This window comes from Eschscholzia californica, unplaced genomic scaffold (genome assembly GCF_041429995.1).
Source record: "Eschscholzia californica isolate CP2 unplaced genomic scaffold, dmEscCali1.0.p SCAF_6, whole genome shotgun sequence".
NCBI classification, from domain to species: Eukaryota; Viridiplantae; Streptophyta; class Magnoliopsida; order Ranunculales; family Papaveraceae; genus Eschscholzia; species Eschscholzia californica.
The window spans coordinates 38691003-38715753 of NW_028238483.1; the positions used below are offsets into that span (position 1 = coordinate 38691003).

At 34.6% G+C, this 24751-nt stretch overlaps 2 protein-coding genes across 2 annotated transcripts; both read left to right on the forward strand.

The window, feature by feature from the left end:
• Positions 1-5406: 5406 nt before the first annotated feature.
• Positions 5407-9177, forward strand: LOC147534604 (putative L-gulonolactone oxidase 6). The gene is made up of 3 exons (XM_086650724.1): positions 5407-6119; positions 6404-6659; positions 8083-9177. Exons 1-3 carry the CDS (start codon positions 5451-5453, stop codon positions 8913-8915), a joined length of 1758 nt encoding a protein of 585 aa, XP_086506850.1. The 5' UTR covers positions 5407-5450; the 3' UTR covers positions 8916-9177.
• Positions 9178-10331: 1154 nt separating this feature from the next.
• LOC147534605 (putative L-gulonolactone oxidase 6) lies at positions 10332-12943 on the forward strand. Its single transcript, XM_086650361.1, has 3 exons — positions 10332-11272; positions 11634-11889; positions 11999-12943. The coding sequence occupies exons 1-3, from the start codon at positions 10592-10594 to the stop codon at positions 12829-12831; spliced, it is 1770 nt and encodes a 589-aa protein (XP_086506487.1). The 5' UTR covers positions 10332-10591; the 3' UTR covers positions 12832-12943.
• The last annotated feature ends 11808 nt before the right edge of the window (positions 12944-24751 follow it).

Genomic DNA, 24751 nt, shown 5'->3' on the forward strand with positions numbered 1-24751 from the left:
TTTCAAAACCTTTTTGCTATATTTTTAGCGAGAAACATAATAATTTTTGGAATGTTTTATTTTAAGGTAAATAATAATAATTTAGGTTATAGATATGAATGCATTGAATTGGGTTGGGAATCTATTTTGAGATTTGTTCTTGGTTGGGAAAGTGAATGGACCACCATGAGGCTTAAAGCAAATAGAAGCCAAAGAGAAAGGGAGGTAAATGGGAGTATGTAGACATAAATTCTATCTCTTCCTTCAAATTTTTATTTGTCCTATGCTATATGGATGGACCACCTTGAGGCTTGAGGTTTAACCCCTCTACCAATTTGTTTATCATTTGAGTCTTTATTCCTTGGATAGGAAACCATACTTTCCCATTTCCTATATTTTGCATCAACAAAAAAAGAAAGAAGGCACCAACTAGTGTATCAAGTTAGAAAGATTGCAAGTACGAAGTCTTGACTCTTAAATGAATAAATGTTGAAAATTCATAAGAATGATTCTTTAGGAGTTTCAAGATTGATACTATTATATCACACAACATTTTCTTAGGTGCCCTCCCCCCCCCCCCCCCCCCACCCCCCACCCCACCCCAAGAACTCCTAGGTCGCAGCAACCCCTTGTGCGCTAAGGAAGTTATATAGGCACCTCTAGAAATTTCTAAGTTCAACCCCGTTAAAGCTTCGGGGTAAGTTTTATAGACGCCTCCTGTTATTACTAGAGGCCCCCCGTTTACATATAACTAAAAGTCCCTTAAGGGCTGGCACTTTTAGAAACCCAACCCTCAACCCACTTGGCCTTTGTCAATTTATTTAGAATATATAATAAATTTGTCCGGCTTTAGGCCTCTTTCACTATGGTTTAAATTAGACGGTTATCGTGCTCATCACATCTTTCTGATGTATCAATGTCTTTTAACGACTAACATAGATCGTAGTCGATTTCTCAAAAAAAAAATATATTTGGAATACGCCTTTCTCAAACCCAACTCCGACAAAGAACTACTGTTCACAACGAACAAATCGAACCAAATTATTTATTGTTATTATATATATATATTATATATATGAATATATACGATGGGGACGATGGATGGCTGAGATTTAATAGTTAGTGAGTTACATATTTGTTGATATTGTAACTTAATGCATGTGTAACAGAAAGTAAATGGCGTGGAGATCGTAACTTAATTCAATAGTTAAGTTAGTTCCATGTTTTTAAGTCGAAAATGCGAAATTTTATTTATGGTAAAATGTCACAGGTGGTTCGGTTACCCAACCGATCCAAACCGTTCATGCATAGTTCGGAGTGGTAACTGAACCAAACTATGAACGGATTGGTTCGGATTTAGATTTGAAAAAAGCAGATCCTTCGATTTGGACTTTGGGTTGGCCCAAAAAGTCGTTTATCCAACCGATGTTCACCCCTAAATAAAATATCTCTCTCATCTTCAACAGCGCTACCACCACCTCCACTATCTCTAACTTAAATTTCTCTCTTTCATCTTAAATTTCTCATCTTTATTTTCTGTCGACGACAATTAAGTCCTCGTCTAGCGTTCATGCAACCTTGATTGATTGCCTAGATCACATGGCGGTCCTTACATTTTCGTGGCCCGAAGTAAATCGTTAAAATGTAGTCCTCTTATATTTTCTTTAGCGGAGATGATCTAGTGCTAATTTTGAGCGGAGACCCTCTATCAATCATTTTGAAAGTCACCTCATAGTAAATCTTGTAAGTTATAGACAGTTTGACAATTTACTTACAGTTTTTTACGGATCTCTTATTCAAAAAAAATAGTTATGAATATTAATCATTTAGTAAGCATAAGAGCTAAGGTGAAATTCGTCCCACTCATGCAACACAAATGACGTCGATTTCCAAAATGATACTTTACTCAAAAAATATCTATTGAGATTTTGTTAATTGAAAATTATTTTTCATTCATTGGATGTTTCAACTTGGGCCGATGACACCCTTTTCAGGGCTAGTTAGAGTAAGCATGTCATTGGATATCCGAATATTCGACACCCGATCCGCATCCGTATTCGAATTTCAAAAAATATTTAAAATTTTGGATTCGGATACGGATTCGGATATCCCTTATCGGATATCAGATACGGTTACACTCATATTCGATCCGATAAAAATCCGTATCCGATAAGTAATATAAAAAATTTAAATTTATTCATAATAATATATAAAATGTTTAGCTGAGATTTATTGTTTAGATCTAATGGTTAAAAATTTAAAAAACAAATTTGAAATTTTGTTAAGTTTCGGATATTATCCGATATCCATTAATATTATCGGATTCGGATATTGATTTCTACTATCCTTCAGATAATTATCGGATTCGGATATACGGATAGCTTATCGGATTCGGATACGGATATGTCTATATCCGATGATAAGCTACCGTTTACAGACCTAAGTTAGAGCATCTCTAAAGCAAAATAAAAATAAAAAAACAAACTCAAATTGTCTTATGTGACAAGGTTCAATTGAGTTTCTCTTCCCTAGATGTCAATATTGAGATCCTCTTTCAAAAGACATCTCCAATGCAACACTCTAAATTTTTTAAAATAGGTGTCATATCCAAGGTAGGTAGATTTGCTTTTAATATTGAATTTATTTTTGAGATATCTCAGTGTTGAATGATGCCATATCATTTTGAGACCCAAATTGAGTGTTGCATTGGAGAGAGTATTTTAAAAAAAACTCAAAAAATTCTAAGTGACACTTTGAGTTTTTCAATTTGGGTGTTGCATAGGAGATGCTCTTAGCTTATCCCCTTCTTGCTTTTTGTCCCCTAAAAAGTGCTTTGGAGCCTGGCAGAAGTCGCTACGTTTAGTTTGCCTTTATCCATGTGTGGGCGAGTAAAAATCTTGTGTGCCCTCCTAACACATTCCCATCCATTGCAGTGTTGGGCCAATTAGATACTTGAATTCGGTTCTTAGCCCGTTTAGTGGGCCAAGCCCATTTTTTAGTTATTCAACACAAATTGCGTCAGCCACGATACTTAATTTTTAATTTATTTTTTATAGAGACATGTTCTTAATTCATGGCAGGCTAATCCCTATAATTAAGATAATTCAAATTGCAAAGCTGCTATATCTGACTAATCAATGAAAATAAAATAATGATAATTTCTTTTTAATTTAGTTTTTTCTTAGACAATAGAACTAAGGGACGGCATAGAGGTCAAAATGAAAAAACTTGGAGACATATAAAGGCTGTTATTATAAGTACGGATAGTAATTTGTCATACATTGTCATAACTTATAAGTCTGAACACAATTATAAAAATAAATTTTCAATTAGATTTTAATGTGAATAGGAATTGGGCGTACACGCCACCTCCGAGGAAATCCAATATTCTAAAAACTCCAATGTTAATCCTGGGTTACAAAATTAGGTATTGTGTCACCACCTACGACTATTATTTTGAAGGCGACTTTGAAAAATTATCTTTTAATCGCAGTATGTGACTTTGTCCACCAAAAGGATGGCTTTGACACCAAACGTGTAGGCATCAAAACCCTTCAATACTTATCCTAGAAAATTATAGCTAGACTGGTGAATTTTTTTTCATCTTTTCTAAAATCAGTATTAGTTTAGTTTTATTATAAGTGGTGTTGGTTTTGAAAATGAATACTAATTCTATATTGTGAAATGTTTAGGTTTATAAAGTAATGTGCAAGTGTTTAAAATGGATTATAAAGTGCTTGTATCAGTCTTTAAAATGACCACTATTATACTAAAATAGTGGAGTATTCATTTATTAAAAGACCTATTTTATACCAACCTAGGCTAGGGAGAGTCTTTCAAAGTTAGATGGCCCAACTGCAACTTAAAGCACAATTTCGAGCCCATCCAAATATACAGGCCCAAGCATGATTAAATTACCCGAGACGCGTTTAGTCAGTAATTTCATTTATCTCTAATACCAGTTATATATTAAATTGTCCATTGACGTTTTATTAATTATTGACTTATCAACGTTAATCATCTTCCATGTCAATGACAAATATGTATATATCCACCTTCTCAACTTTTTCTTGGTTAACTTGTACAAGTGGAATATAAAAAATGTGAAATGTTTTATATTTGGTTGAATAGGTAGTAGCACATCAACATACATATTTTACTTCAAAAAAAAAAAGAAGAAATATTATGATATACACAATTAATCTATGTATACAAGATCTCTCATCTTAGGGCCAGCTAGGATGCATTTTAGCCTAGTTATATTAACATAAAATATTGATTCTACAATTTTGAAATAACCCTAACAATCTTTTGTTTAAGATGCATGGTTCTATACAAAATGAAAAACTAGGAAAGAAGTAGTTTCTAAGGTGCTTATCCATTGGATCACCCTCTCTTTAAAGAAAAGTAGATAAACCTAATTCAAGCAAGACTCATCCTCTTTGGGTTACTTATATGTCTTTTTGTTTGTTAGTTTGTTTTTTTGTTGGTATATATATATATATATATATATATATATATATATATATATATATATATATATATTTGTATATTGTTTCCTACTTCTCAAAATTAGGTATTGATTACCCTGTCACAACCCTAATGAGTTTGATTCAACACCAAGACATGTATTTTTATCTTGATCAGATTACGCGGTCTCTTTTAAGACTCAATGAATCACTATATCAAAATTGTATGATATGTGTAGTCAATACTACATATTGCATGTAAACATCACAGAGGTCTCATAAAATAAACACCCAAAAATGGCACGACAAAAGATTCTCAAGTCCATTAGTAACTACTCCTGTTTAATTTCATATTTTTATGCCTAAATATTACATATATAGACTAATTAAGTTGAATACAACATAAATCGGGAAGCCTATCATTTTAATAAAGGAGCTTCAACCTCTTGTGTCTTAATCATAAATCTTTGTGCATGTCATATTCACTTTGGTACCGTAGTATGTAAACTGGAAGGGGAAAGAGAAATTATCTCGGGCTTTGTTGATTTATTACGTGATGATTGAGGTCGGGGTATTTATTTCACTCAAGTTTGGGTGTCTCTACAAGGTGTTCTGCCTGTGGCTACAGGGGTATTCACGTTTGACATATGTCTGTTCTGACCGAGATCTTTGAGTTCATTTTTATCAAGCCAAAGATCGAACCCGATTGATTATTAGGAAAATATTGTCAGGAAAATCCTTATAAAATTCTAGTCAAAGTTGAAATCAAATGACTAATCGTATGCATTCCAGATTTATAACTCTGGATGTTAGAAAAATTCTAGTCATGTGACGGCTTTTATGGATGTTAGAAAAATTCTTATTATTTTTATATAAAAACGTGTTTGTGTGTAAATTATATACCTAAGACACTTCCAAATTATGTATATATATAACATATATTTGTTGCTATATCAATCAAAAGGTAATTGAAAGAGAAAAAGAGGGAGAGATAGGGGTATTATGAAAATGAAGAATGTCTTAAGCTTAATTTTACTTTTAGTAATGGTTTGTTTTGTGAATTCTACACCTCCAGAGAATCCCATTAAATGTTCATCACCAAACAACAAAAACTGCACAATCACAAACTCTTATGGTGAATTTCCAGACAGAACAATCTGTAGAGCTTCAAATGCTGTTTATCCAACAACAGAGAAGGAACTCATTTCAGCTGTAGCTATGGCTACCAAGAACAAGATCAAGGTTAAAGTCACAACTAGGTATTCTCATAGTATAACCAAGTTGGTTTGTCCTGATGGTCAAGATGGTACACTTATAAGCACATTATATCTTAACCGAACGGTCAATATCAACACAACGACCAGGTTGATGACGGTCGAGTCTGGTGTGACCTTAAGACAAGTGATAGAACATGCAGCAAAAGCTGGACTTGCACTTGAGCATGGACCATATTGGTGGGGTTTAACCATTGGAGGGTTGATCTCCACCGGAGCTCACGGCAGTGGGTGGTGGGGCACTGGAAGTTCCGTTCATGATCATATAGAACGAATACGGATCGTGACACCGGCAGGAGAGGATGAGGGTTTTGCAAAGGTCAGAGAGCTTGATAACAATGATCCTGATATTAAAGCAGCTAAGGTTTCTTTAGGTGTTCTTGGAGTTGTTTCACAGGTAAGTAATTGATTATAATTTGATTCTTGTACCATAATTTATGATATGGGAATCAGTAGAAAATAAGTTAGATTGAAGTTGATTTTGCAACCATTTAATGGATTAGTTGGACCTATAATAACATATACATGGAAGTTCTATTTCATTGTTTGAATCAGACTCATCTGACTATAAAAAGACTCTGTTACAATACAACATATAGAGAGGCTCATTATAAATTTGAGACCCAAAATGATTAATTTGGTGTTGACATATTTGGATATTAATTGTATCTTATGGTGTAGGTTACTTTAAGACTCGTACCACTCTTTAAACGATCCATCACCTATCAATCGAAGAATGATTCAGATTTAGCAACAAGAGTAATTAGTTTTGCTAATGAACACGAGTTTGCGGATATAACATGGTACCCTAGCCAACAAAAGGTGATTTATCGACTTGACGACCGGGTCCCTAATAACGTCTCTGGCAATGGTGTTAATGACTTCATCGGTTTCCGCTCTACATTGTCACTTGTACTGGCCGTTGTCAGAAGTTCAGGTACAAAAATATTCATAAAGCCCATTGAAGGGTTTAAACTCTTTCGTTGATAGCGAAGGTCTTAACGCGCCTCAATTACTGTTAATGGTCCACCAGAGCCGAAATTCAACATTAAGGGGTATATAAAATTCCTAAAAGCCCATGGTCGTTATTGTCATGATAGAAAACAGTTGTTATAATAATTCTTTTATTTCAAAATGTGTTTTCATTCATAGAAAACAATTTTTCGTAATTTTTGAAGCCAGAAAAGGTGAAAATGAGGTGAAAAATGTATTTTTTTCATTGTTATCATTTCATCCTTACACAAACCCCCATTTTAAACTAGTTGCCCTAATTCATTTTCTCTAGAAACGAACGATAAGATTTGAACCTAATCTTTCCATTGAACAGACATACATGATACATGTTACTGCTCAATCAAAGAGCTTTGCAAGCAACTAAAACTCGTTACAATCTTTTAATCTTTATCACTTTTATTTTCGCCGGTTCTTGCATTTAAAAAATAATACATAGTTGTATTGATTCTTGCACTTATTGTAACTCTTCTCATCAGTAGCGTGTGGTGGGGGTGCAGGGTGTGCCTCCGCACAGGCCCCCCACCACATGGCCCCCCCAAACAAAACTTCTTTGATACAGTCTATAATTCGGTTTATAGGTTGGGGCCCACTGTTACCCTACTTCCTTAATAGTTATTTTCCTTTTTGTGGACATAAAAAATCCAACAAATAACAACAATTACAATTGGTCCTACTTCCTTCATAGTTGACCGACTTATTAGCCATTACTTCCCAATATAATTAGAGTTGTAGCCTTATAGGTTAGGGCCCACCTTACCCTACTTTCCCAATAGTTTGACCGACTCATTACTTTACAATATAATTAGGGTTGTAGGTTATAGAATTCGGAAATTGCATTACCCTACTTTCCCAAATCTCTCCTCTCTCATTTAGTTCAGAACACAATATTAAGATTCAACTCTCGGATGAAATGTCAACGGTTGGTAGCCCAAGTGGTTCCAAGGTGTTGACATAAACTCCAGAAATCCCTGGAGGTCCCAGGTTAAGGTGGAATCTTTGGTTATTTGAATTGAGATTATTAGGGTATAAATAAGGTAGTGTAGGCCAGGTCATGTTAGAGTTTGAGTGGGCGGGTTGGGCGGGTAGCAAGCTTATCACATCTTTGATGTATTCAATTCCAATTGTACGACAATGTAATCGGTTTCCAAAAAAAAAAAAAAAAAACTCTCGGATGAAATATTATTTTTATGGTTAGATCATTTACAATTTACGTTTATTATTTTTGTGTAAAAAAAAATTTAACATGTAAAAGGCCCCATCAACATTTTGGCACCGGACCCCCAATTACTCAGCCACGCCACTGCTTCTCATTAGTTGCAATGTTGTTGTTTATTCATGATAAACAGAAGAAACTCAAGAATCATTAAGAGATGCAAATGGGAAGTGCATCAGTGCAAAGTTAACAACATCAACATTATCGACATTTGGATTTGGTTTCATGAATAATGGTATATTATTTACGAATTATCCGATAGTTGGGTTTCAAAACCAACTACAAGCGTCGGGTAGCTGCCTAGATAGTCTTCAGGATAGTTTAATAACATCATGTCCATGGGATTCCAGAGTTAAAGGTGAATTTCTTCATCAAACCACCATTAGCATTGGGATATCAAATGTTAAGAACTTCATTGAAGACATTCAAAAACTAAATAACTTAGAACCTAAAGCCTTTTGTGGTGTAGAGCTTTACAATGGTATCTTACTACGGTATGTTAAAGCTTCAAATGCTTACTTAGGTAAACAAGAAGATGGGGTAGATTTTGATATAACTTATTACAGAAGTAAAAACCCTAAAACACCTAGACTCTTCGAAGATATCTTCGAAGAAGTAGAACAAATTGGAGTTTTCAAGTACGGAGGATTACCACATTGGGGCAAGAATCGGAATTTAGCGTTCGAGGGTGCAATTGGAAAGTACAGAGACGCAAGTAAGTTTTTGAAGGTGAAAGAGAAGTATGATCCATTTGGGGTGTTTTCAAGTGAATGGACAGATCAAGTTCTTGGTTTGAAGGGTAAGGTGAGTATAGTCAAGGAAGGGTGTGCACTTGAAGGCCTATGTATATGCTCTGAGGACAAACATTGTGCACCTCAGAATGGCTATTTCTGTAGGCCGGGGCGAGTCTATAAAGAGGCTAGGGTTTGTACTCGTCTGAATACAACTTTAGTTCTTGATGCATAAAGAACTATATATTAAATCAAATAAGTGTGGAATTTGAGTCTTCAGGTTGTGGTTTACGATCTCTGGCTCTTGTTCGATGTTGTTTCTGTGTAGTATCAAATAAAGTTTCTTAGACTAATGTTATAGCCCGCAAGGCGTGGCAGTCACTTACACTTCATTGTGCTTAGTACATTGTTTTGATGTTATTTGTTTATTTGATGTAATAATCTAGTGATGTATTTATTTACAAGAAATTAAGCATTATCTACATTTAATTTGGGAAGTTCTATAAGTATTCCACCAACTTTTTTTAGGGATTCGTTCATGTGGTGTCGTTCGGAATAAAGGAGCTATAGAACTTCCCTTGTGAGGAAGATTTTCTCTTATGTGGTACCAATCAATATTTCAATAACTTTTTTTGGTGAAATTCTGTTTGGATGTGGTAACTTATGTCGTTGTCTAAAGCATTGCTCGGTGTTGAATCCACTGCGGTGAGATTTATATACATTTGAGAAGATATTTAGCCCACCAAGAAGGCAAGAAATGTTTAATTCAAGCAAGACAGGTAGGTATTCACAAGTGTATTTTATTATGTATACTGAATGTGTCTACTATCCCATTTAGCTTGAAAGGAATATAAAGAAGATAAATGTGTAACATTTGATGACCCAGATTCCTTGTTCTCTTCCCTTCTTGGGCCCTTCCCAAACCTGCAAGAGGGTTCATCCCCTCGAAGATTTGCTCAAGGTCTCATTTGCCAGAAAAATGGTCCAACTAGTGAAGATGTTCCATTGCAGGACCTATTGGCAACAATGTCTGTTGCGGAGGTTCTAAACGGAGGATTGTACAAAAAGCGAGAGTCAGAGAGAGAGAGAGGAGAGCCAATTGAATAGAAAAATGGATCGAGAAAGGGTAAAATTGGCAAAAAAGAAAGTCTGGTAATCGTTGTCATAACGGAAGTATTAAAAATGAGCCAAATGTGAAGCTAGTCAATTGTAGGAGGCCAAATGACAGAGTTGGTCAAATGTTAAGGTGAAACGGAAACTAGCCAATTTAAAAGCTGCTATATACTACAATATATTACAACAATGAGAAGATTTTTAAAGTAATTTTGTGTCCTACCGGAGTGGTTGAGAAATTGAGATACATTCTTTTGATCTCTATCTGTCAATATATATATATATATATATATATATATATATATATATATATATATATATATATATATTGATTGCAACAAAAACCAATCTATTGAATATGTGAAAAAAAAATCAAATGAGAAACAGACTATTGAAATTTGTATAGTATGCTAACCCCTTCATTTAATGCATTATGAGTACCAAGTTACGTATTGAGTCCCAACATCTATAATATCTCCTCAAATCTCAACCTTTGACTTTATATTGAATTATACAAATATTTCTCTGAAATTTGGTTGTAGCTGGCCCTTGCACATAATGTTTATTTGACTAAAGTTATCTTCTTATAGGCTGATGATATCTATGAATATAGAATTGATTTGGTAATTAAGAAGTTCAAATTAACATCATATGAACCCATCTCATAAAAGCAATTAACCATATTTGGCATGTATATATATATATATATATATGTGTGTATTCCTTTGTAGTGTATCAAGATAGTAATAAGAGATAATCAAGAGAGAAAAATATATATATAGAGAGTTAGGCATCATCATGATATATTTGATCATCAAGAATGTATCAAGCTTGATTCTAGTCATGATAGTAATGGCATGTGTGGTTAGTTCTTCACCTCCTGAGAATCCCATTAAATGTTTATCAGCAAACAACACAAACTGCATAATCACAAACTCTTACGGTGAATTTGCCGATAGAACAATTTGTAAAGCATCAAATGTTGTTTATCCAACCACAGAGGATGAACTCATTTCAGATGTAGCCATGGCTACCAAGAACAAGATCAAAGTCAAAGTCACAACTAGGTATTCTCATAGTATAACCAAGTTGGTTTGTCCTGATGGCCAAGATGGTACACTTATAAGCACATTACATCTTAATCGAATAGTTAATATTGACATGACGACGAGGTTGATGACGGTCGAGTCTGGTGTGACCCTAAGACAGGTGATAGAACAGGCAGCACAAGTTGGACTTGCACTTGAGCATGGACCATATTGGTGGGGTTTAACCATTGGAGGATTGATATCCACCGGAGCTCACGGTAGTGGGTGGCGGGGCACTGGAAGCTCTGTTCATGATTACATAGAACGAATACGGATCGTGACGCCAACAGGAGAGGATGAGGGTTTTGCAAAGGTCAGAGAGCTTGATAACAATGATCCTGATATTAACGCGGCTAGGGTTTCTTTAGGAGTTCTTGGAGTTATTTCACAAGTAAGTAATTATATTTCCATCCATGACTCAAATTGATTAAGGTATTGATTGTTTTCTCCCTAGGTCAGATCTGACTCGAGTTACCTATCAAATGATTTTTGTCATGATTCGTGGCGTCTGATCCGCCTGAATGGTTGATTTATTTGAGTAAGACAATTTTTTTTTGAATTTGTTTAGCGTGCCTCGAACCCTTAACCTCTAAAGTGGAAGACTATAACTCTTACCACTCCAACCAAGGGTTGTTGGCAAAATATTTATGCTTGAGTTTGAACTTGAGAAAAAAGCACAATGTCCTTGAGCTCGATTCGGACTCAAGAAAGAAACACACTATGTTAAATGTTGATCATGTTACATATTGTAGGTTACTTTAAGACTTGTACCACTCTTTAAACGATCCATCACCTTTCAAGAGAAGAATGACTTCGATTTAGCTATAAAAGCAACTACTTTTGGCAATGAACACGAGTTTGCAGACATAACATGGTACCCGAACCAAAGGAAGGCCATATATCGGCTTGATGACCGGGTCTCAACTAATGTCTTCGGCGACGGTGTAAATGACTTCATCGGTTTCCGGTCAACACCATCTCTTGTACTTGCCGTGATCAGATCTTCAGGTACAAATCTACTTGTAATGCATAACAAAATTGATAGTTTGTCTGAAAAAGTAGTGCGAAACGGCCTAACGGACCCCTTTCACTAACTTTGTTTTTTCATGATAAACAGAAGAAACTCAAGAATTATTAAGAAATGCAGATGGAAAATGCGTCGCTGCAAAGGCAGCAACAACGGCCTTATCAACCGCCGGGTTTGGTTACTCCAATAATGGTATTTTATTTACGAATTATCCAGTAGTAGGGTTTCAAAACCAATTACAAGCGTCGGGTAGCTGCCTAGATAGTCTTCAGGATAGCTTAATAACAGCATGTCCATGGGATTCCAGAGTTAAGGGTGTGTTTTTTCATCAAACAGCCATAAGCATTGGAATATCAAATGTTAAGAATTTCATTGAAGATGTTCAAAAACTACGCGACTTAGAACCCAAAGCTTTTTGTACTATGGAGCTTCAAAATGGTATCTTACTAAGGTATGTTAAAGCTTCAAATGCTTACTTAGGTAAACAAGAAGATGGTGTAGATTTTGATATAACTTATTATAGAAGTAAAAACCCTCAAACACCTAGACTTTTCGAAGATATCTTCGAAGAAGTAGAACAAATTGGAGTTTTCAAGTACGGAGGATTACCACATTGGGGCAAGAATCGGAATTTAGCGTTCGAGGGTGCAATTGGAAAGTATAGAGATGCGAGTAAGTTTTTGAAGGTGAAAGAAAAGTATGATCCATTTGGTGTGTTTTCTAGTGAATGGACAGATCAAATCCTTGGTTTGAAGGGTAAGGTGAGTATAGTTAAGGAAGGGTGTGCACTTGAAGGACTATGTATATGCTCTGAGGACAAACATTGTGCACCTCAGAGTGGTTATTTCTGTAGGCCTGGTCGAGTCTATAAAGATGCTAGGGTTTGTACTTTTATTTCAAGTTCTATTCAATTGGGTGTCTAGTTGTTTGGACTCATTGACAATATCTCTCACCCCTGGCTAGTGGTGTGCCAGTGTGGACAATCAATCTCCATGTTGTGATGTTTAATTTACTTAATAATTGGTTCTTTTCTCAGGCTTAGGGTGTATTATTGAGGCCTTCTTTAAGTTAGTTCATATCCAATAACTGATAAATCAGTTTTAATTTGTGAAATTCTTACGGGGACTTTCTACTCTGTCTCCACTATGATTTTTTTTGTATCCTATATATATAAATATATATTAACAGGTCTTTGAATCCACAGTGGTCGTGCTAACAACTTTTACCGCAAGAATCCTTTGCCATTGAACTTTTTTCTTGTTTTTGACGTATTAATCTCTCTAACGCATGTCACTTTGCATTTTATTCAGTGAGTGGCATTCCATTTTCCATCTCCGCCTGTGAGATTTTTGGTCGGCTATTAGGACTATATGAACCATTAATAAATCTATGTTCTCCATCGATCTCTAATCTCTTATTACCTAGCTATCACCCAAATACTATTGCTATCACCCAAGTACTATTAGGGTACTAAAAAAAGAGTATAGAAGATTTATTCCAGCAGGCAATAGAAAATATAACAAGCAATGAATAAGTCGAACGAGCCGCTTGTCCCGCTTAGCTTGAAAATAAAATAAAAGAGGTTAAGATATATAGTTAGATGATGGAGATTTTTCAATTTCCTTTGGCTCGCATGACCCTACACATATCCCTAAAAAGGTTCACCTTTCACCCCTGAGGCCCTGACCACCTCTTATGTCACGAAAGGGGTCTCCTCTTTTGCTAGAGAAATGGTTTTGCATAAGGGTCCGCTTGCAGGACCAACTGTGTTTGTTATTCAGGAAATCGAACTAGAGGGTCCATAAGGAGAGTTAAGAAAGAGGCAAGAGAGAGGATGAGAAGTAAAAAAAAGAAAAATTGAAAAGGCAAATCGGTAAAGAAAATACAAACTGGCCCTTTCCTAATCAAATGATAAAAAAAAAGGTCAAAATTGAAACTAGCCAAATGTTGAGGGCCAAAAAGCGAACCATTCATATAATCCTTGTAATTTTTTTAAGGGGTTGACTTCAGCTGTAAAACTATGGAGTCCCGAAATATGAAGTTTTCAAGAAGCTTCAAATGGGGTGAAGTGGTGTGTAAGAACTAGGGTTTGCAAAAGAACAAATAAGAGAAAGATTAGGGTTTTGGATTCTTATACAGTCAACACCTTAAGAAGTCAAGGGTTTTCGGTCAATAGTCAATTGGTCAAGGTCTGCTTCTAGTCTCAGCTCATTTCCAACTTTATTCAATCTGCTAAAGGCACTCCCACCAGTAATACCCGTAAAAGAAAAGTTAGTAACTAACTTTTCTTGATTCCACACTTTCTGTTATTGTTTGTTATTCCCTTTACTTTTCTATCTCTATAAATAGAGATTGTAAATGATAATAAAGTTTTAAGATTGGAAATAAAATCTAGAGTTCAAGTAAAGCTTACATGGTATCAGATTCAACTTAGATCCAAGATATTAGGGCTTTTTCTATGAACTCCAACAACAATCAAGCATCATCATCTCGCAAAATTCATTAAAATTCAGAAGAAGTTCGATAAATTTCAGAAGAAGTTAGATAAAATTCAGAAGAAGATAGATAAAATTCAGAAGATTGATCATCTTCATCAACAAATTGATCAAGTATTGAAACAACAAAGAAGTTTTTAGGTTTTCAGAAGTTACTTACTGTTTTTTCGAGCAATTCACCAGCAACTTTCTGCAGCTTTCATGGCAGCATCTAATCAAGGTAACCTTCCACCAATTTCTGCTGTTACTAGTTTTATAACTGAGAAACTTGATGATACCAATTTCTTGATGTGGAAAGACCAAGTGGAAACATTACTTAGCACTTATGATCTTTTAGGGTTTGTCAATGGTTCTATTGAAATTCCACCACATCTTAAGATCATTCATGGGGTTGAACAAGTTAACCATGACTTTCAAATTTGGAGAAGTAAAGAGAGCTTTGTAAAGTCTTATCTTAAAAGTACTCTTTCTAAATCAGTCTATTATGATACCTATGGTTTAACTTCTGCTAGAGAAATTTGGGAATGTATGCTTACCTATAATGAGGGTCTTGAATCAAGAAAAGACCAACTTAAGAAGAAAATACAGTCCATCAAGAAAGGTAATGCATCTATAACTGAGTATTTAAGAGAATTATAGATGCTAGCAGACTCTCTCATCTCTGTTCATGATAGGATCAGTGATACTGAAATTGTCAGAATTGCTATTCAAGGTCTGAATTCTGATTATGATCAGTTCACTATTGCTTTAAGATCTAACAATGAACACCTTACCTTAGCACAACTTAAATCAAGACTTGTTATGCATGAACAATGGTTATTGTCTAAACAACAAGATGAAGAAGTATACTATGTTAGGAGAACAAATTCAAATCAGCATAATAAGCCTTCTCCATCTTACTATAGACATCAAGCTTATAGAAAAGATGGGTCATCCTCAAATTCTCAAACTTCTAGCAATACAGAGATTAAACATAAGAACCAGAAGGCAGAAGAATTTGATTTTTCTACTATACCCTGTGGAATATGTAAAAGATGAGGTCATTCAGCTGGTGTGTGCAACTTTAGGTATAAACCAAACAAACCTCATTATGGTTATTTTACAGAGTCTCAACCTCAGGTAGAGGAACAAGGGACTGATTCTAAACCTTCACCTCTAGAATCAAAATCATATCTTTATGAAGATGAAACTCTTTTAGAGTGTAACAATGCTGTTCTATATGATTATGTATATGAGGATTATAATGAGGATGTGTTTCATGAATGTCACACTGCTATTATGGGTCATAGAGTTATTGATGATGATGCTGATATATTTCTAGATTGCTTAACAGATGATTTTTCTACTTCTATAGATAGTGTTACATGTTATGTGGCTACTAACACTATCAATGTTGGTATAAAAGACAAATCTTGGTTAGCAGATACAGGAGCCAGCAGTCACATGACTCATACTCCAGACAACTTAAGTTCTATCACTCCTTATCAAGGTACAGAGGCTGTAATGGTAGGTAGTGGAAAGTTCCTATCCATCACTAGTACAGGTTCATCCACATTGTCTACATCTAATCATGATTTCAATCTAAATAAGGTGTTGTGTGTTCCTCACTTAAAGAGAAATCTTCTCTCTATCTCAAAGTTTACCAAGGACAATTCTGGCTCAGTTGAATTTCTACCTTGGGGATACAACATAAAGGATATATGGTCTAAGAAGGTCTTGGCTGAAGGTCCTGTCAAAAATAGTCTTTATCCAATAGAAGTACATACTAGTACTCTACAACACAAAAATATTGAAGCTCATGTATCTCAGACAGTCTCTTCCTATGATGTCTGGCATGCTAGGCTTGGGCATTCTCATCATGGTGTTATTAAACAATTACATGCTGAAAACAAGATAGCAGTAGCTAATATTAATGCTTAAAAGTTCTGTCGATCATGTGAGTTATGCAAAAGTAAATGCCTACCCTTTGCTAATTCTTCCACAACAACCAATACTGCCTTATACTTAGTTCACTGTGATATTTGGGGTCCTGCCCCCGCACCTACACCTGATGGTGCTAGGTATTACATCCTTTTTCTGGATGATTTCAGTAAGTACAGTTGGATCTATCCTATGAAAGTAAGATCTGACAGTCTCCTTCACCTAATGGGGTCCTGCCCCCACACCTACACCTAATGAGGAATATGTTTCAAAATAAAAATAAAAAACTCTCCACCTCACCTCTCTCCTCCATCTCATTTTATCTCTGCCACCTCATCATCTTTAGAGAGAGAGAGGAGAGAGAAATTTTTTTTTTATGTTTGAAGGTCGCCGGCCGGAAAATTGACCGGTCAGCGACCTTCGTCGTGAAGATGATGAGGTGAGGTGGAGAGAGAGAGAGGCGAGGATTTTTATTTTTCTCCCTAACAACTTACAAAATAAAATTGTCAAACAAAATTGACCAATTTTTGACCAAGTCTTCACACCCCGGAAACTATTTAGCTTTCCCCAAAGCGCTGGCCATTTAAAAACAATAAGTCTAGGGAGCCCGTCATTTGGGGACTCCCTATGACCCGTCCAATCCAAATGGATTAAAAGACAAGGAAAAAATCTAGAGAGAGAAAGTGATTTGGTTATTGTCTTTTAGTCCATTTAAGTTAGACGGGTCATAGGGAGTCCCAAAAAACGGGCTCCCTCGACTTATTGATTTAGAAAATATGACTGGTGTGCACATCAAAGGATGTAGTCAACCATATTGTAAGCCTGTGAATCATTATATACATAAAACGTGTATCATGTACATATACATATCCTATGTACTAGTAGTATATCAAGATAGGTGGAAAGGAGAAATACCTAGATAGAGGAAGAGGGATGGAGTTGGGCATGAGGGGTGGCCCTGGGCCAAAGCGAACAAAGCGTCGCTTCGGGCCACCAGCTTTTAGGGGCCACCGAGACATTAATTTCTGTAAGAAATATATAAGAAGTCCAACTCTCTAACAAAATTATATGGGCCCCATTTAAAAAAACGTTAAGTAAAAAGGGCCACCAAATTTGATGATCTTTAAATAAATGGTGAGCCCAACAGTTTAATTGATTTATGTGAAAGTAGAGTAGAAAGTGTTGATTCAAAAATTGGTAGAGACAAGTTATGATTACGAGAAACTTATCCAATTTAAAAAATGTAGTAAAAAGGGCCACCAAGACATTAGTTTTCAAGTTCCACAATTACGAGAAGCTTTAGAAGAATTGGTGGAGACAAGTGATGATTCAAAAACAGTTTATGATGCCAAAAATATATTAAAACAAGACTTTGAAAAATTCTTTTTGAGCATAGTTATTTGGCATAATATATTGTTTGCGGTAAACTCTATTAGCAAAACACTTCAAGCTGAAGATATGGATATTGATGTTGCATTAGAGAAATTGAATGGACTCATTCGTTCTCTTGAAGATTATAGAGAAGTGAGATTTGAAGAAGGCATGGTTGAAGCTAAAGAGATTCCCATTAAAATGGAGTTGAAACAACATTTTGGGAAAAAACGTATTATTCAAAGAAAGACACAGTTTGACGAGAATGCGTGTGAAGATCCATCAATGTCACTTGAAGAAGCATTTAGAGTTAATTATTACATATACATATTAGATCAGACTTTTTCTTCACTTAAGAGCATATTCGAGCAAATTAGAAATACAAAGAAATATTTATTTTCTGTTTGAGTTAAAAAAGTTAAACTCCCAAGATGATGGTAATTTGAGATATTAATGTGTTCGCTTTGAAACCTTTTTCAAGCATAATGAGTCATATAACATAGACGGACTAGACTTAGTTTCTGAACTGAAAATGTTGAAGCGTCTTTTACCAAATGAGATCAAAAGACCAACTGAAGTACTAGATTTTTTGAAAGATATGAAAGGTTGTTAACCGAACACATGAGTTTCTTATAGAATTATGTAAACGATACCAGTTATTGTTGCCTCTGCAGAAAGAAGTTTTTCTAAGTTGAAGTTGATTAAGTCTTATATTCGATCTACTATGTCAGAAGAAAGGTTAAACTGGTTAGCTATTATATCTATTGAGAAGGATATAGCTGACAGTCTTGATTATTCGACGATTATTAGTGACTTCGCATCGAAAAATTAAAGAAGAACAAAATTTCAGTGATTGTAATTATCAAAAAAATTATTTTGTTATATAAATATGATGAAAATATTTTGTGGTACTTATCGTTTTCATGTAAATACATTTAGACGTTTTACAATTTGGTAGAAAGGGCCCCACATTTTCAGACCTCGCTTCGGGCCACCAAAAAGTCAGGGCCGCCCCCGCATCATTCATTATATTAGTGAAGATTGTTTCAAGCTTGATTTTGTTGTTAGTAATGGTTTGCTTTGTGAGTTGTACACCTCCAGAAAATCCCATTAAATGTTCAATACCAGAAGGCGCAAACCGCACCATAACAAATTCTTATGGTGAATTTGCAGATAGAACAATTTGTAGAGCAGCAAATGTTGTTTTTCCAACAACAGAGGAGCAACTCATTTCAGCAGTAGCCATGGCTACCAAGAACAAGATAAAAGTCAAAGTCATTAAATAAGCCATGAAATCAGACTTCAAGTCTTACTTCGAATTAAGAGAGTTTAAGGCATTCAAGAGTTTTCAGTACTTACTGACGTTCGAAAGATTTTCAGATCCAAGTACCTCCAACCCGCAAAAGTAATCCGTTGTATCCTTGGAGATAAATCGCCTATACTGTTGGTACATTAAACAGGGCGAATTATTGTCTTAAGGAAATAGATCATTCGCCTCGGTTCTAATTAATCCATTTCCTGTTCTCTACCTTTCTTCTTATTTTTTACTTATAATACAATTCTTATTTGGAATTTTAAAAACAGAGTAAGAACAATTTGTTTTATATATAGAATTTTATTTATGTCTATCTCTGAATTGGTTTCAGAAATGAATTATCGTTGTTTAAAATAGGACGATAAACCAATATACAAGTTGAACAACAACCTAGACCATCAAAGAGAGTTTAGAGACACAGGGAGCGGACCGATGGTGCTGATATTGGTGGCTACGACCATGATTAATAGATACATGGGTGAAAATTCAAAGAGGGAGAAATAAAATTGGAAAATTGGAGTTTGTGATCTTAAAATCGGGAAATTGGGGGATAGTTGGAAACCAGGTCCAATTTTGAATAATATTTGAAAAAAATTCATTTCGTGAAAATACAACTTTACTCTCGAAATGAAACTTGCGATTGAATTCGTCTCTACTACAACTCTCGTCCAAATCAAAGTAAAAGATATTTTTAAAAAATCTTAAGCATAATTTTGGTTTGCTCTCAATAATTTTGTAAATTTCCGGACAAATTTGTTTTTGCTCAAAAATTATTTTGCCAAAATAATTTGCATTTCGTCTTTTGCATTTGACAAACACATCCACTGACACTAACATTTTGGCTAAAACATTTTTAAATTTGTCTTGAGAAAAAAAAATGGTTTTGCATTTTTTATTTTGCTTCCGAAAGAAGCATTTAGAATAATACATTTTTTATTTGTCTTTTGCAAAAATTAAAATGTTATGCATATTACACTTTGTATTTGAAGAACCCATTGACGGAAAAAATAGTGCATTTTGTAATTTGACTTGAAGAAAGAAACAAGTTCTACATTTTTTTCTTTTGCTTTTGACAAAAACATTAATAGAACAAAAAGCAGTGATAATGTTATCAACAGATTATAATTATATATGTTGTCAACGTCTATAATCTATATAATAAAACAGAAGGGAAAACGATGACTGGGACAAACCTCCTTATTTAATTATACATATTATTTAGAAACCCTTCATTATTTACAAAGTGATCCAATTCATTTTAATTTAGAAGCTTTTGCCGTTATTTAGTAAGATAGTTTGGATTTTACACTTCGGTCCACAACTATACCCTGATTACGGTTAACTCCCTCTGCAAAAACTAGTTGTCAAAAATCTTTCACGTAATTTACACTTGGGTCCATAACTATCCCGTGTTTACGGTTAAATCCCTCTGCTAATACTAGCTCGAAAACCCTTAATTTATACTTAGATCCACAACTATACCGTGTTTAAGGTTAAGTCCCTGAAAAAAATGATCTGCACCATTGATCTTCTCAACTAAGAATTTGAGTTTGAACCAACTCGTTGGTTTCTCCCGTCATTTTTTTTTTCTCCTACTAAAAAAAATGTTTTGCTATATGGGTAAACCACTTGTATCAATACAAAAAAGTGTAAAATTTAGGTTATATAAATAATACAAAAAATAATAACTAATAAAAATCTTCCTCCCTCAATAAAATTTAACAATAAATTTCGGAATATTTGATTGATACAAGTGTCCTTGCCCTAGGGTACGGGATATACCTTAGTTATATATAAAAAAAGAATTTCAATAAAAACAATTAACATAATCGGTCTTGTTAACAACATAATTATATATGTTGTGTCTTTTCATTAAAAAAAAAAAATTATATGTTTGTCAACTATTTATAAGATAAAATAGAAAGGTGGAAAGGGGATTAGGAAAGCTAGACTTTTTTGTTTGTTGAACAAGTTAGACTTGATCCAGATGGAAAAACACAACATAGAGAATTGTGTTTGGATTTGATTTGCAGTAATTTAAAAAAAAATGAGTTTTTATTTTTAATTTTTTTTGTACGATATGCCTAATTTTCTCTTTGGGTCCGTATTTCGGACGTTTCACTAAAAAATTATTGTTGGTTAATCATTGATATGAAATTAGTTTTGTACAATTCTTTTTTCTAGTTGATGTCGTTTTTCCATAATGAAGAAGATTATTGGTTGACGAATGAAGATTCTACCTAGCTACATTTTCTTGATTAACTTGTGCAAGTGAGTTTTGAAATATATCAAATTGCAAAGGCGTTATATTTGACTAATCAATCTAAACGAAAAATAAAATACTCATAATATCGTTTTAATTTGGTTTGCTATTTGGATAGTGGAACAAAAAGACAGACATAGAGGTCAAACTGAAAAAAACTAGGTAAAGATAATAATATGTCTAGCCTCATCGGTCCATCAACCTAACTTACATGTCTGAATATAATCAAAGATAAATTTCCGATTGGATTTCAATGTGAATAGGAATTAGGTATACATGCCAGCCTAGGAAATCCCATTTTGGGTGCTTCTAAAGGCACCGGACCAAAAGGCTGTTAGCATCCATCTCTATTAGCACCAAGCCCAACTGCTCCTTTCTCTGTTAGCACCGTACAACTATGTAGGCACCGGTCAAAGTGGAGTTAACCCTAATCCCTCCATCCCTCACACAATCTGAACCAAATTGGGAATTTCAAACTTTCTCTCTCTAAGCTTTCAAAACGGAACTTCAACTCACGGACAGGACATGCCTATAATCAGGGTTAGGGTTTAGAGTTTGAATATTGGGGAAACTTTGAGAATCGTTCAAGAAGTTGAAGACTGGTGCAAGGACATGCCTATAATCACTGTTTATACCACCCGCATTAATAATTACCGCCATTAGATGAAGAATGGTTCAAGCACATGCCTAGAATCACTCCTTCACACCAAACAACACTAACCATTTCCACCATTGGTGTTCTCTGGATGTTTAATGTCTTACTATTTTCACATCAATTTTGACTATTGTTTCTACTTGTATTGTTAAGAATCTTGATATCACCTTTCTGGAAAATGTAGAGTTTCGGGTTTTATTCTTCAGTTAATTCGTTCAATATTTATGAAGAAGAGTGGATTTTACACTTTTTTTAGTTAGGTCTGCTTTGTTTAGAAAAAAAGAATATGGGTTTGACTCAAAAAAAAAAAAAGATGGAAGAAGCAAACGAAGGTGGCCGTCACCCACGTTAAAAACAGGTGCTTATAGAGAACTCGGGTGAATGAACATTGACCCGACTCGATAAAATTTCCGGATGCTAACAGCCTTTTGGCTAGGTGCCTTTAGAAGCACCCTCCCATTTTCTATAAACCTCTTTGTAACATGGACATTATGTGACAAAATTTAAACTTGAGATCTCCTCTCCGCCCGTGACTTTTTTGGGAATGAAACTGAAAAATAAATATATATTCTAAACCCAGTATGTGACGAAACGATGGCTTTGACATCAAACACGTAGGCATCAAAACCCTGCAATACTTATCGTAGAATTATATGTTATTGTCTAGACTGGTGAATTTCTTTTGATCTTTTCTAAAATTAGTGTTAGTTTAGTTTTATTATAAGTGTTGTTGATTTTGATTTTTTTCATTTATTTCCATTCACGTTTTTGTTGACTTACCAGCGTTTGTAATTTTCTCTGTCAATGACAAATATGTATGTGTATATTCATCCACTTCTCAATTTTTTCTTGGTTAACTTGTACAATTGGACTATAAAAAATGTGAAATGTTTTATATTTGGTTTTTTTTTTTTTGATAATAAGAGGTAAATATCTCAATTTATTCGCTACTCGAGCAATACTGAAATGTTGGCAATATCAATCGCCAACTGAGTTACAATGCAACTAGGAGGCTGATAGGTCTCCATAGTTTCAGTCAGGTTCAAATTAAATGCATACTTTGCGAGAATGTGCGCTACTTGATTCGCTTCACGATTACAATGATATTCACAATTGATCTATGTATATAAGATTTCATCTTAGGGCTAGGATGCATTTTAGCCTCGTCATATTAACATAAAATATTGATTCAAGAATTTAGAAACAACCCTTGTAATCTTGTTTAAGATGGTTCCGTACCAAATGAAAAATAAGGAAAGGGATAGTTTCTAAGAGCATCTCCAATGCGACACTCAATCTCTAACACTTAGAGTGTCACATATGATTTTTTAGAGTTTTTGTTAAAAACCCATCTCCAACGGAACACTTTGTTAAACACTCTATTATGAGGTAGACACATTTAATATAGAGTGTTTAGAGAGAGAACCTCTAAAACTAGAGTCTCTTTGAGACTCTATAAGTGTCACTTTAATATTTAAACCAATAGAAACCTTTTCTTCTCAACTACTTTTTTATATTCAATTTAAAAGTGACATGTGTATTAAGTAAGAGATTTTAGAGATCTCCATTAGAGATCAAACAAACTTAGAGTGTCTCTCTATATTGACACTAAGAAAAAGAATTTTTATTTGACACTTGACAACTAGACTTTTAGAGTGTCCCATTGGAGATGCTCTAAGGTGCTTATCCATTGGATCACCTTCTCTTTACAGAAAAGTAGATAAACCTAATTCCAGCTGACTCACCATCTTTGGGTAACTTGTATGCTTGTTTGTATTTTGTTTTGCTGGTGTATTTGTATATTATTTCCTACTTCTTAGATTAGGTATTGATTAGCCTGTCACAACCCTAATGAGTTTGATTTTAGCGAGCTCATATTATATAGTCTTTTTTCATTAGATAATTTACCTTGTATGGTTTACTTTGTTATTTTTTTTTTCATGTGGTTTACTTTGTTATCATTTGGCTCTTCAACACCAACAAATTTAATTTGGAGGGTAAATTAACTTTCCTAGCACTCAAACTTAAGATTGCTTGGTTTTCAAAATTAAGTATAGTGACTCAAAAAGCCTGCCGCTTTGTTAGTATAAATGACTTATCACCTCATGATGATAAAAGTTTAGAAACTTTCTTGCAAATAAACTAGTTAACCACATTGGGTTAATGAATCGAGGTCAAGATTATATGTCACCATCTATCAACATCATTACTTTGTTAATACGTAGACTAATTAAGCTGAATAGAACTAAAATTGGGAAACCTATTGTTTAAAACCATGTGCCTTAGCTATAAATCATTTCCATTTTTAACAAAGCGAAGATACTTTCAACTGGAAAATTAAGAAAACCAAAGATCCACTACGACTGTTAGGAAAATACTTGTAGGTCTAAACATCGTCAAGGAAACTAATATTATTACGGGTCCTAAAATTTGTTGTAAAAGTCAAAGTTGAAATCCAAAGGCTAATTATACATATAAAATCTTTATGTGTGTGTATATACATGTTGAAAGTGTCTTGAATATGAGTTAGTATGTAGTTTGGTTTGCGACTAGCTAACCCGTTTACATTTAGTTTCGGTGCAGATTTTGGACCCGTTAACAGGGCGGATCTCCGAAGCAGAACTGGTATGCGAGATAGAGCTCCGTGGAACGGAGGTTTTAGTGGCTATATAAACTAAAACCCTATATAGGGATATCTAGATATAGAATTCTAACGAACTCTTGTGTAACTTGTTTGCTTATCATAGCGGAAATCATCGAGTCGTTGTCGCCGTGAAATACGTCTAACCAACTGAACCACGTAAATCTCTTGTGTCAGATGAGA